Consider the following 12,660-nt stretch of genomic DNA (forward strand, 5'->3'; position numbering starts at 1 on the left):
CCCAGTTTTGAGATTAGTCTAGATTTCGAGCCCAATCCATCTCTACGGATGGGGACCAATCAATTCAATCCTAACCCTTTCTCAACCTAATCCTATCACATACGTGCTCATTGGAACCCTTTATTAACCTAACCCTAACTTTTTTTTTTCTTTTGAAAGAAGAAGATATATATTGATATTAAAAAGCAGTACATACACAAGCAAAGTGATGAGATACGACTAGCTGCAGTCAAGAGAGAGAGAGAGAGAGAGAGAGAGAGAGAGAGAGAGCTAAATACTGTAACAAAAACAGAACATAACAGAAAATATCCAGCCCCAACCCTTAAGCGCCCAACCATCAGAAAAAAAAAAAAACCAACCAACAAGCTAGTGGTATCTCTCTTTTTCTCAAATACGCAATGCCCAATCCAGTTACCAAGCTAAATAATATCAGATACGCACTCATTGAATGACAGAAGGGAGATATCATATCTTGCATTGCTAAGGTAGTAAGAATTTGCGGTTCTTTTAACTGGAAAAATATTTGTTACTAATGAAGGTAAGGAACTAATGAGCTAGTGATCATAGATGCAGGTTGTATAGACTCAACCTGGCCGCATAGACATGTTCAGCATGGTTTGTTTGCTAAGGATCAAGCTTTAGATCGTGCTTTTCTGATGTAAAAACATGATTTTTTGAGTTATGAAATTTCTGCACATTGGGGGCAATTGATTTTTGAACCCCTTTAAAACCTAATTACTTGTTATAATAAATACATGATTCAAAACAAATAAACAAACCATGTATATCACATCCGTAACATTTGATTTACAAAAAATTAGAAAAATTTGAAGAAAAGATTATTTTCTACTCATTAGTTTCTTACCTTCATTAGTGGCTAATATTTACATCTTTTTGCCTAAATATATTTGCTACAATCATTTCTATAGTAAAAATTTGCGACCTTTTTTGGCCGAAGTATATTTACTACAATCATTCATTTGTATGTACAGTATAGTTGGATCTCATGATTGATAGTATAATCTAATAGACAAGCGGTTGCCCATTAACATAAAGCCGCAGGTTTGCCTTGCCCACTAGAGAGTACACTCAGCTTCTACAATGGAATGTGCACCCTGAGTTTTGAACTCATGATGCCATTTAACTTGGGATGTTATGGCCCACTCCCTAGCTAGATAAGATATATGTGACATATGTTAGGTCACTACAAAAATTAAATTAATTTTTTAAAGTATTGGTGCTAATTCTTTCTAGGGGTTTCTGCCACCTGTCTTATGTGTGATTTGCAAAATTGTCTCTGGCTTATCCGTTTTCACAAATCAGTCCCTGAACTTTTCTGCCATTAACTCAAACTGGTCCTTCTGCCATTAGCTACGTAAGGCTAGATGGATGTGGATGAGGTGATGTCCAAATCAATCCATGTCACCCTTATTAAACCTAATTATTATGTATCGATACAGTTCAGGTCCAATTCCCACATAAGCATTATTTAATCCTAGATAACCATATTCAACCTAGATATACTATGGGGAAAGCATTTTACCAAATCCAAACCCGTTTAACTTTCTATGTTAATCGGTTATAGATCTGGATGTATTTTATCTTGGAGGTGTATGGACTTGGATTTGTTCTAACTTCAGATGCAAAAACCTAGATCCAGATCCGAATGCATATGAGGGTCCAACCAGATCTAGGTAAGTTGTAACAGATTAGTTAGATATCTAAACAAGTCCAGATCCAATAGCCATACGAGCTCTACCCCTAGAGCTCATCTGGTCCGGGCGATTTGTGAACTTCACCAAGTTGTTGTGAATTTCACCAAGTGGATTTAGTTATTTTCTAAATTTTGTATCCAGCCTACATCTAAACCGAATGTGGCTTCAACGGGTCGGGTTTACCAGGACCCGAGCTGGACCAAACCCTATAAGGGTCTGGGTAAGGTGATAAATAAGAAGACTCGATTAAGACCTAGATCCAGACCCAAAGGTGCAATTAATACATGGAGCTGGGTATAGTTTGTGAAATTGTATACCAGACCCAAGCCCGACACGATTTCCTATTAAGACCCGCAAATTTTCAATGTAAAAGTGACAAAAAATACTATCCTACGGTTATGGCCCGAGTCTGGTTCATGTTCAGGTATGGTTTCTCTTATGATGTCTGATTAAACCTGGGTCTGGACCCGATACTATACCCAAAAATCAAGATCAGGTCTAGTTTTACCTGGGTCCAAACCAAACCCGACCCGTTGACACCCCTTAAATGTGGCCCATTTTCCATCTCATCACACTTGGCTCGCCATTAAACTATCATCACACGTTAAAAAGTTCTTTGTCTTTCTTGGGCAAACACATATAAATTAAGAGCATGAAAAATACGACAATAAAGGAACATTCTATTAAATATTGTGCCAAAAAAATTGACACTTAACATAAAAATCGAAATATTTTCATAAAAAAATTATATTTAGCTCGAGCTGAGTTTGAACTGAGCTTGAGGTAAGCTCGATAAGTATCGGCTCATATATTTTATATAGTATGAAATATATACATTATATTAAAAAAATCACTCCACCCGGTCTCAACTCGAAACCCCAGCCCTGCCTCGGCCTCGGCCTCGGCCTCGGCCTCCCCGCCCCGACACCCTCAACCTCCTTCCCTCTCTCTCTCTCTCTCTCTCTCTAAGTCTCTGAGACTCTCCTATTTCTCATGCTCGGCTCCAAGACCCCCTTCCCTCTCTCCCCATCTCCCTGTCTCCTTATCTCTCAGGCTCGGATCATCTCTTTTGTCTTTGCTTATGATGTCGTCATTTTTTATCTTATTTTCTTGCTTCTTCATTCTCTAGATTTGTTGTTCTGATCGGTCGTCGTCAAGACGAGGAATTTTCCAGTACTATGTGCGGGTTCCATAGTCGGGGTGGATGCAGTTAGGGTTGGGCCACTGGAGGAGAAGCAGAGCTCAAGTCTAATAATCCTGATTGATAATTATGATAGCTTCACTTACAATTAGGGATGGCAGTGGATCGGGGGACAACGGGGCTCCGCCTCGCCCCATTTGGATCGGGATGAAGGTTAAAATCTATCCCGTGCGGGGATGGACTTACATTTTCCCCCGCCACGTCCCCAATCCTTTAAGGAATGACTATAGACTAAGGAGAAACGGGCCCCGCCTCGCCCCCTTTTGGACCGGGAATGGAGGACATGAAACGGGGATGGAGGCAGGGGTGGAGGTTAAAATCCATCCACGTGCAGGGGTGGAGGTTCGGATTTTGAAACAGGGCGGGTGTGGAGACCTTGTCCCCCCGCCCCCGCCCCGGTCCACTGCCATCCCTACTTACAATCTACTCCAGTGTTTTTTTTTTAACAATTGATTTCGTGTTTTTTTTTTTCATTTCAAATTTTATTTTTATTTTTATTTTTATTTTTATTTTTATTTTTATTTTTATTTTTATTTTTATTTGATGTGTCTCTTTGGAGTTCTCGGTTAATGTGATGACCTGTTTGGTCATTTTTTATCAATAAGTGTGAAATTGTTTTCTCAGTGGCGTCCATGAGCAAGAAGCTCTCTCTCTCTCTCTCTCTCTCTCTCTCTCTCTCTCTCTCTTGACCGAGACGGGGCCAGCTCGGTCCGTTGTGCTTAGAAAGTGCGAAAGACAACCTGAGCTTGCCTCAGGCTCAGAACGAACTCGATTAAAGATCGCCCTGAATCTAGCTTAACAAACTGAACCGAGCTTAACGAATCGAGTCGAGCCTAAACAGCAGTGGTTTAGGCTCAGGCCGAGCTCAAACCAAGCTTGAGCACCATTTTATGTTGACGAGCCAAGCTTGAACATGTCAATCTCGGTTAGAGCTCTGCTCGTGTGCATCCCTACATACCTCTGGGACAAATATCGCAAGATTTATAAAAATCTCAGGATAATATTATGAGAAGTTGCCTTAAAGTTTAAAATGGCAATTTCTTGAGAGATTTTCAAAATGTGACAAATATCACAATATTACATTTTTAGCCGATATTTATCATGAAAACCCCTGAGATTTTTATTTTTAAATGTGTTTTATTTATGTCTTTATAAAATTTATTTTTTAGTTTATTTTTTATTACCAAGATTTTGCCAAAAAATGTTAGATTTATGAAAATTTTTAAAATATCCCGAGTTTTTTTACTGCCGATATTTTGCCGTTTTAAAAAAATTTCACTATGCTACATAAACCTCGATGACAAAACCCTGTGGGTCAAAGGGGAGGTGGACTAATTTTGGTTGGGTCTGGATCCGAGAACAGCAAGCAAGGGCAGCGTCGTACTTGAATGGGGGCAAAGACGAGACCGCGTAGTGCTGAATTAAATTAGTGCTTATCCGTGTAGGGACATTTTTGTTCCCATCATCCAACGAATAGATTTCGTCTGAATCCATTTCTCAACCTGTTCTTGTTAAAAAAAAACAAATAAATAAAAAAAGGAATTTCCTTTCTTCCTCTTCTTCTTCTTCTTTTTATATATTTTTTGAAGATTTCTCGTTCTCTCGGTGGCTCATTTTTCTTCTCCGATTCTTGCCCTAATTCTTTCCGTGCGATCCTCGCGAGGGTTTCCGGCAATCGATCCTTCGTCCGGAAGGGAGCAGAGTTCGTGGGTTTCACGCGAGCTCCGATCCCTGCGCCTCGGATTTACTGAACGCGTTAGGATTAGGGTTTGCGTTTTTTTTTATTTCCTCTTTTTTTTTTTCCTTTTTTCCCCTTTCCTTACGCTTTAGTCGATCTCTCCCTCTCTCTGTGAGAATCGTTGTCTCTTCGTATAGAACTTCAAAATTTAGGACATTCGTTTTCATTCGCCCGAGCTTAGAGCCTGTTCGCAGATCGTGATCTCTCAAGTGTGGATTGGGCTAAGGTTACGTATCTAATTTCTTCCTTGTTTAATCACCTTTGGAAGTCTCCGATCTTGGGAGATCATAGTCTGCGTGGTGCGGAATTGGGGGGTTTTCATTATCATTTCCGCGCTGTGTGTGCGTGTTCCCTTCTCGTTTCGTTTTTCTCGGTTTTGTTTTCTTGATTTTTTTTGGGAATGTTGGGAACGGGATTGCAATCGGGGCGGGGTCAGGGAGAGGACAGATTTTACAATCCGGTGAGGGCTCGACGGAATCAGCAGCTTCAGAGGGCGCTGAGGAGCGCTGGCATCCCAATCGGGGAGCCGAAGCCCGCTGCTGCTGCGGCGCAGAAGAGCCGGGAGCCGGAGAGCCGTGCCAGATCGGAGGAATGCTCGAAGCCCATTTCTGCGGCGGTGCCTAAGGCGAGCTTGCAGGCGAGACGCACCTGCGGGAACCTTGATCGGTTCCTCGAGTCGACGACGCCTTGCGTGCCTGCTCAGTATCTGTCAAAGGTGTGCCTTTTACCAAAAATTTCCCGAGTCTGTCCTCATTATGTCCTTGCACTTCTTTTTCTGCTTTCATGATTTTTTGTTTTTTTGGTGCGCTTTTAAGTTTCTGAACCATTTAGAATCTTGATGAAGTGCGTTCCTCTCTTTTTTTGTTGATGTTTTTGTTGAATTGGGTTATTTTTTAAATTGAATTGGATTGCATTCTGAAGTTGGGCAGCGATTTTTGTTTTATTATTTTCATTTTTTTTTAAACTTTTTTTTTGTGTTTCACAGACGAGAATGAGGGGATGGAGGACTTGCGATGTCGAGTTACAGCCTTTCTTCACACTTGGAGATTTGTGGGAATCTTTCAAGGAGTGGAGCGCATATGGGGCAGGAGTGCCACTGGTCTTGGATGGCAGTGATTCTGTAGTTCAGTACTACGTGCCATACTTGTCTGCTATCCAAATTTATACTGAATCCTTGAGGACCACAACGAAACAGAGGTAAATTTTGCCTCTTGTCCCCCCCTCCCCTCCCTCCTGTTCTTTTTGTATCAGAGTTTTATGGTCATTATGTGGATTTTAGTTCTTTTCGCTGTCTTTTGATTGAACATTCTTGTCAATTAGTTAGTCTGTAGGATGTGGCTATCGTATACATCTCCCGTAGTTTCAGGTCTGTATTGAATGTAGCATTGAATATTGCATTACTATTATTTTGCACTATGTACGGTTACTGTCGGCCAAGAAGCTTGTTTGTGGAGTCCTTATTGGTTGATTCTGCTTTATGAGTTCTCTGTCTGTATTGAGAATGCTTCAAAGGTGTGACCGTATTTCACATGTTTATTTTCTTATTGTTTTGGTCAAAGTGGTGTCTAAGCAACTATTTACCATTTAATCTACCCCTTCATTAGTTGTATCTTATTTTTGTGGTTGTTCAAAAGTTCTGGTGTTGCAGTCTTGCACAATCTGTTTCATTGCTCTTAGTCTTATCTTGGGGACATATTTCAGCATTTTTTTTGTTCCTTTCAAGATCGGCGACATTATTAAAACAGGTTTTTTTGTGTGTACATCTTTGTATTCTAAATTTTACAGCTCCTTAATATGACTAAGTTTTGCTTTCAAAATTTTGACAAAATATACTTTTTCTTTAAACAAGAAACAGATAGAAGATAAACTGTCAAAAAGAAAAGAGATTAACAAAACTAATATATAAATGGATAATATCAAAAAAGCACATGGCTTCAATTCTTTCTGATTTAGGTAATATCCAATCCTTTCGCTTGTTTTTAGTAACAAGTGCAATGGGACATTGGATCTTCTGGATGATTATCTGCATGTCTTCCTTCTTGTTCTAAAAACAGTCCACCAAGCTAAAAAAAGGGCCTAATGCCTTCCACCATTATTTTTGCCAAAGAAACCATAAAACATGCCTAAAGGTAGCGGTTTGTGATTGTTTCGGCTTCCATTCCAGTCAACTATGCTTCTTTAGCCTACTAAAGAAGGGGTATAACGATAAAAGATGCCAAGTGGTTCCCTTCTCCATCTTGCATAAATATCAATTGCTCACAGCATAGAAGACCCCTTGTTTAAGGAGTTGTGTGGGTGCTCTCTCCAAAGAATCGACCCATTTTCAATTGTGTCCACAGCAATTGGGATTCTTATTTTATTCTAGTTCCTATTTTCAATATATTCTCTGTCAAAAGTTCATTTTGTTCCCTCTTTTAACACCAGACAGCCGAATGTGTAATTATGTGAGTACACTTCTGAGGTTTGTTGATTGGCCAATAGATCTTGTGTTCAGAATTCAAATGACATTGGAAGGAAAAATTCTATCTTTGTTGATTTTGTCCAGCGGGTCTACTTTACCAGACTAACAGATAATACACACAAACACATGCTACTTTGGTACCCTTGATCACCGTACTTTCTTGTAGTCCCATCAATTTTCCAATGTTTGCATGGAATGTTTGTGGATCTGACCATGCAGATCGGATCTCTGTAGTCTTCTTAGTGGACAACATGATTTAGAGCTTTTGATGTGTAGACAGGCTTTTCAAGGAACCTAGGCTAACAGACAGTACACACACACACACACACACACACACACACACACACACACACACACAAAAGCTACTTTGGTACCCTTGATGTACCGTACATTCTGGCAGTCCCATCAATTTTCCAGTGTTTGCGCAAAATGTTTTGTGGATCCAATGTTGCATATGTGATCCCTGTAGTCTCTTTGGTGGAGAACATGATTCAGAGGTTTTGATGTGTAGACAGGTTTTTCAAGTAACCTAAATATTGATGGCTCACGATGCACCAAAATTACACAAAAAAAATCAAGTCTTTTATGATCAAAACAAAAACATTCAAAGCATGTTTGTTTAACCATGTCCAATCCATTTCGAGGTTCTGATTCTTTTAACTTTTAAGTGATGACTCCAATCACGAGAGAGAGAGAGAGAGAGAGAGAGAGAGAGAGAGAGATTATGATTTACCACTCAAACTTGTCTTTTTCTGCCTGTTCTGTTAAGATATGCTACTGATGCTTAGTCAGCTTGCCATGTATTTGTGGTTGTTTCTTGAGTTTGAAGGTACCAAGGTTCAGCCAAGTTTTCTTGCTTTATCTGGTGTATGGAATGATATATTCAATTGCTATTGCTGCCTGAAACTCAAAAAGTTTGGATTTCTTGGTTGTTATACAGACGTCCTGGTGAGGATAGTGATGGTGATTATTATAGAGATTCCAGTAGTGATGGAAGCAGTGATTGTGAATTCGAAAGGGGTTTGAAGTATTCAAGGGAGCAGTGGAACCGACACCATCCTGCAGCAGAGGCCACTCTTAGAATGGACAGATTATCTGCAAGGCAAAAGCATGTTGCTTTTCAGGAAGGATTTTCTAGTGATGACAGTGATGGTGGAAATTCTCAAGCACCTTGCCTTCTATTTGAGTTTCTTGAACAAGATCCACCATATAGCCGTGAACCATTAGCAGACAAGGTAATTCCTTCTCTATTTTACTCGCTTTTGTTTGATGCACACAAGTGGGTTGTTGTTTTCTTTTTTCCCCTAACATATATATGCATCACAGATTGCAGACCTTGCTCGTAGATTCCCTGACCTGAAGGTACTCAGAAGTTGTGATTTGCTGCCAGCGAGCTGGATGTCTGTAGCGTGGTAAGTTCCATTTTGAATTTTTATATACTGAGTGAATTCAGTTTTCATATATCCAGCAAACTTTTACTCCCTAGTGATGTACACCAAAGTTTGTATACACTTCAGATGCGGCTTACATTTATTAACATGAGGCAAGTGCCACCAGTTCCATATTACTATTAGCTTAAATCTTTGGGCTGATATTAAATGTGGTTTTACAATTTTACCCCTTTAGAGGATTCAAGGGTGGAGTTAAGGTGGTCACGTTTTTTTGGCATAGGTAAATTATTCTTATAGTTACAGATGCTATGGTTAGCTTCATTCGGTTACCTGGTTCTCTTGTTTTGCTTAACCCATGCTAGAGGTTTGGTGGGCACTTGAACAGTGTGGAAAGCTAGCAGCAAGTTAAGCTAATTTTAAAAAGTTTTCTTTTGAATTTTGATATACATAAACAAAACTTTGGTGCCTTTTTGAAAATTTCTGTAAGTTGGGTGCATTTTTTTATTATGCTGAGAAGTTAGGTGCCATTTTGAAATAAAGAATTAGTTGGTATTTGAGATGTGTTCATGTTATTGTATCCATTTATTTTTCCTTTTTTTGGTGAGTGGGTCAACCTTTGTTACTTCTAGTATTATTTCTTGTCCTTTATCGAATGTTATAATTACCATGCAGGTATCCAATATATAGAATACCAACAGGACCAACATTAAAGGATTTAGATGCTTGTTTCTTGACTTATCATTCTCTCTCAACGCCTACGAGTGGTAATTATGTTTCCTTTCATTCATTTCTCATCCTTTTCTGCATTTTTTTTGCTCAAATGTATCATCTGGCAAGTCCTTAAATGCTTATATCTGCAATAACGTGGCTACGGCCTTTATGGCAACCGTGTGATCATTTTCCAGTGCCTGCAGTTTTTTCATTGTTTGAACTTAGCGAGTTATTTGATATGAACGCTTTGATGTATGCTTAAAAATATTATTACAGTGCTAATGGTAGTAGTAGTTTTGCATATGTCATTGGGTAAATTATTGATTTGCATCCACCAAAAAAGGCAACAAAGTAAACCATGCAAAAGTTTAAGGGGCGTACATTTAACAAGTGTCAATTTGGCACCTCTTTCCTTTTACTGATGAGATGTCGGCGGCCTGCCTGCCAGTTGCCCATCACAATTAAACCAATTTTGAACTTGCTTGTTTGTATAAAAGCTCCAGAGTCACCAGGAGATCCTCAAGAATATTTGTCTGCTAAAAAAAAGGAAATGAAGCAATTGATGTCAAAGCCTGTCCTCTATGGTGAATGATGGTTCAAAGTCTCATTGAATTCACTTTGCATAATTTGTAACAGAATTCTTCCCTCTTTCTCCAAAAAGAAAAAAGGAAAAAGAAATAATGGAATGGAATTCTGTTTTAATGGCTAATAGCTGATCCTGGTGACAAGCTTGCTGGAAAAAACATAAAAAGAACCTGACTGGTCTAGGTTCTCATGCATGATAACTGTTGACTTGATTATGATCACTTGATAATGATATATGTCATCACATCATCATTCCTTGTTTCATCTATTGAGAGTAAGCTATGCAACAACCTATGTCACAGGGATTCGGCTAGCAGGGTGCCGCACCCGCGTCGAGGCAACTCGACGCGGGTGCGGGTGCGGCACCGGATGCGGTCAACCCGACCCCGGGTGTGTTGACCGCACCCAGGGTCATTTGTGTCCAACTTTTTTATTAAAAAAAATTGTGTCCAATTTTTTTATTAAAAAAATTTGTGTCCAATTTTTTTATTAAAAAAAAATTGTTCCGGGGGGCAGCCCCCCGGACCCCCCTTTCTGCAAGGGCAAAAACCCTGAATCAGGCTCCACAACTCATCAGCTCGACCGCTCCCCTGCACAATTTTATATATATATATATATATATATATATATATATATATATATATATAATTTTTTTTTGCCGCACCCAAGTTTTTTGAAAGTGCCGCACCCCCGCACCCGCACCCATGTGACATAGGCAACAACTTAACTTCATGAATTGAGTAGTTACCTATGAAGGTTTAGCTTCAATTGGTGAACATTGATGTGATGCTATAAAAAGAATGTCATAGTGTGCGTCGGGAGGTTCCAAAGCACAGGTTTATCGTGCATATCATAAGATGGATGGGAAAGGACTTCAAAATTCAAGGAAGATAAAATTAAAAATAAAAATAAAATAAATATCAGATAGAATAATTATGCAATCAATAGTGAATAATGCATGATATGAACAAATAATTTAACCATGATTCACAAATCACGAGTATAGTTGGTTATCCTGATGATTCACAAACATGAGAAGTTCTTTGAATAAGCATGAGAAGACTCATGATAAGGAAAGGCCATCTGCTATATCTCTGTGCTCAATCATCTTAGAATCCATATCAGTAAAGATCAGGCTGGTCTGCTAGTTTGGTTATCCTGATGTTGTCAGCATTGTTCTTGTAAATTCTGGTGCATGCACTATTTATATTGGTTCAGCTGAGAAGTTTCTTGCTTACCGGATGCAGGTTCAGGCGGTGATCAGCCCCCAATTGTGAACTCTGTGCACACATTCCAGGGCTCTTCCATGATATCTCTGCCCATCTTTGGTTCGGCATCATACAAATTCAAGGGTTCTGTGTGGATTCCAAATGGAGGAAGTGAGCAGCAGCAGGCAAGCTCCTTGCTGCAAGCCGCTGACAACTGGTTGAGGCTGCTTCAGGTTGTTCATCCAGATTTCCAGTTTTTTGCTTCACATGGCATGTTGCGGAGATAGATGACAATTGAGCAGCACAAAACGTTGAAGTTCCTTTCACTCTGTTGGATAGCAAAACAAGCCCACTGTCAGAGATCCACCACATCATCCACGTGACATCCAGACTTGTCAATATTGGATCGATAGAATCATGCAGTTTGCCTAGTGGATTTGCATTTCCTGTATTCCAGTAAAAGATGGGAGAAAAAAAAAAGAAAAAAACTACATGAAAAAGGAAAAAAAGTGAGACAAAAGAAGTGTGATCTCTGTGCAAGTGAAAAAGCGAATAAAGACCAGAAAAGGGCAATGGTAGTTGCAATGTCAAGCAGGCAATTATGTTTTTACTGCTGCTTGCAAATGTCAAAAATCAGCTTGTATCTATCAAGGCAGCCACCTAGTTTTTTTTATGCTTGGATCGTGTCCATTTGATCTATTTTTGATCTGCAAAGGTGTCGACCAGCAAAGTTTCTCGTTTACTTCTGCGCAGTATTGATTGTCAAGAAGCGTTTTCAGGATTTTATGTCTGTTAAATTAATGGCTTATTTGTTACTTGCTTCAAGAGAATTTTGGTATTTTGATGATATATGATGAGAGAAGACTTGAGTGCGCCTCTCACGGTGTTTGATCTCTCTCATCTTTCTCTGTTCTGAACTATGCTATAAATTATATAAAGAAATTTAGTTTGGATACTTGCTAAGCTAAGCTATTCTGTTGCGTGATTTTCTTTGTTGTCCAGTACGATGAATGACTCTTGGTGGCGAGACTCGTTTTGAGAATGTAATAGTTGTCAATGGTTCAGAATTGGGTTGGATATCTGACCGAATTTGAATTTGAATGAAACTGCATTCACGTAATGCTCAGCATTGGTATTAGATGATAAAAGGAAGCTTTTGGTTTTACTGTTGGCTTGGTAAATATGAATTCACGTGACTTCATTGAAAACTTAAAAGCCATTGACTCTGCATTTTGCAAATATGACTACCATCCCTGCGCATGATGATTCAAATGATGATAATTTGTTTTCCCACGTCAACTATTTTAAGTTCATTTTTCCTCTATCTAAAGTAAATTTCTTAGAATATTCTTAGGGTATGATATTCACAAATATCTAAGAAACATGCAGAAAATGTAGTGTCTCTATCTCGATAGTGTCTTGAAATTGATGTAATGTCTTTACATCTCTGGTATGGGTATCAGGTAGTCATTTTCATCTTTTGCATCTTACGAGATTTATGGGGTTAAGTAAGCATGCTAAGGTAACTCGAATCTTGCAACAAAAAAGAGATTCAAGAAAATTACTCAAATACTCAGTGCTATTCTTATGAATGTTATTCTATATTCTTAGTCTCAGTATATGTATTATTGTCTAAAATATAACATTTTT

At 39.0% G+C, this 12,660-nt stretch overlaps 1 protein-coding gene across 1 annotated transcript; it reads left to right on the forward strand.

Moving 5' to 3' along the window:
* Positions 1-4,520: 4,520 nt before the first annotated feature.
* Positions 4,521-11,978, forward strand: LOC149827440 (uncharacterized). The gene is made up of 6 exons (XM_090019368.1): positions 4,521-5,369; positions 5,640-5,851; positions 8,056-8,350; positions 8,442-8,527; positions 9,179-9,270; positions 11,050-11,978. The coding sequence occupies exons 1-6, from the start codon at positions 5,055-5,057 to the stop codon at positions 11,295-11,297; spliced, it is 1,248 nt and encodes a 415-aa protein (XP_089875494.1). The 5' UTR covers positions 4,521-5,054; the 3' UTR covers positions 11,298-11,978.
* Positions 11,979-12,660: the final 682 nt, after the last annotated feature.

The sequence above is a fragment of the Nuphar pumila genome, chromosome 10 (assembly GCF_984573655.1).
Source record: "Nuphar pumila chromosome 10, dmNupPumi1.hap1.1, whole genome shotgun sequence".
NCBI classification, from domain to species: Eukaryota; Viridiplantae; Streptophyta; class Magnoliopsida; order Nymphaeales; family Nymphaeaceae; genus Nuphar; species Nuphar pumila.

What these genes read in the sequence shown, in the direction of transcription:
- LOC149827440 (XM_090019368.1), top strand. Translation starts at nt 5,055, where the DNA reads ATGTTGGGAACGGGATTGCAATCGGGGCGGGGTCAGGGAGAGGACAGA. An exon ending in GTGAACCATTAGCAGACAAG is followed by an intron (nt 8,351 to 8,441) that starts GTAATTCCTTCT and finishes TATGCATCACAG; the next exon opens with ATTGCAGACCTTGCTCGTAG. An exon ending in AGCTGGATGTCTGTAGCGTG is followed by an intron (nt 8,528 to 9,178) that starts GTAAGTTCCATT and finishes ATTACCATGCAG; the next exon opens with GTATCCAATATATAGAATAC.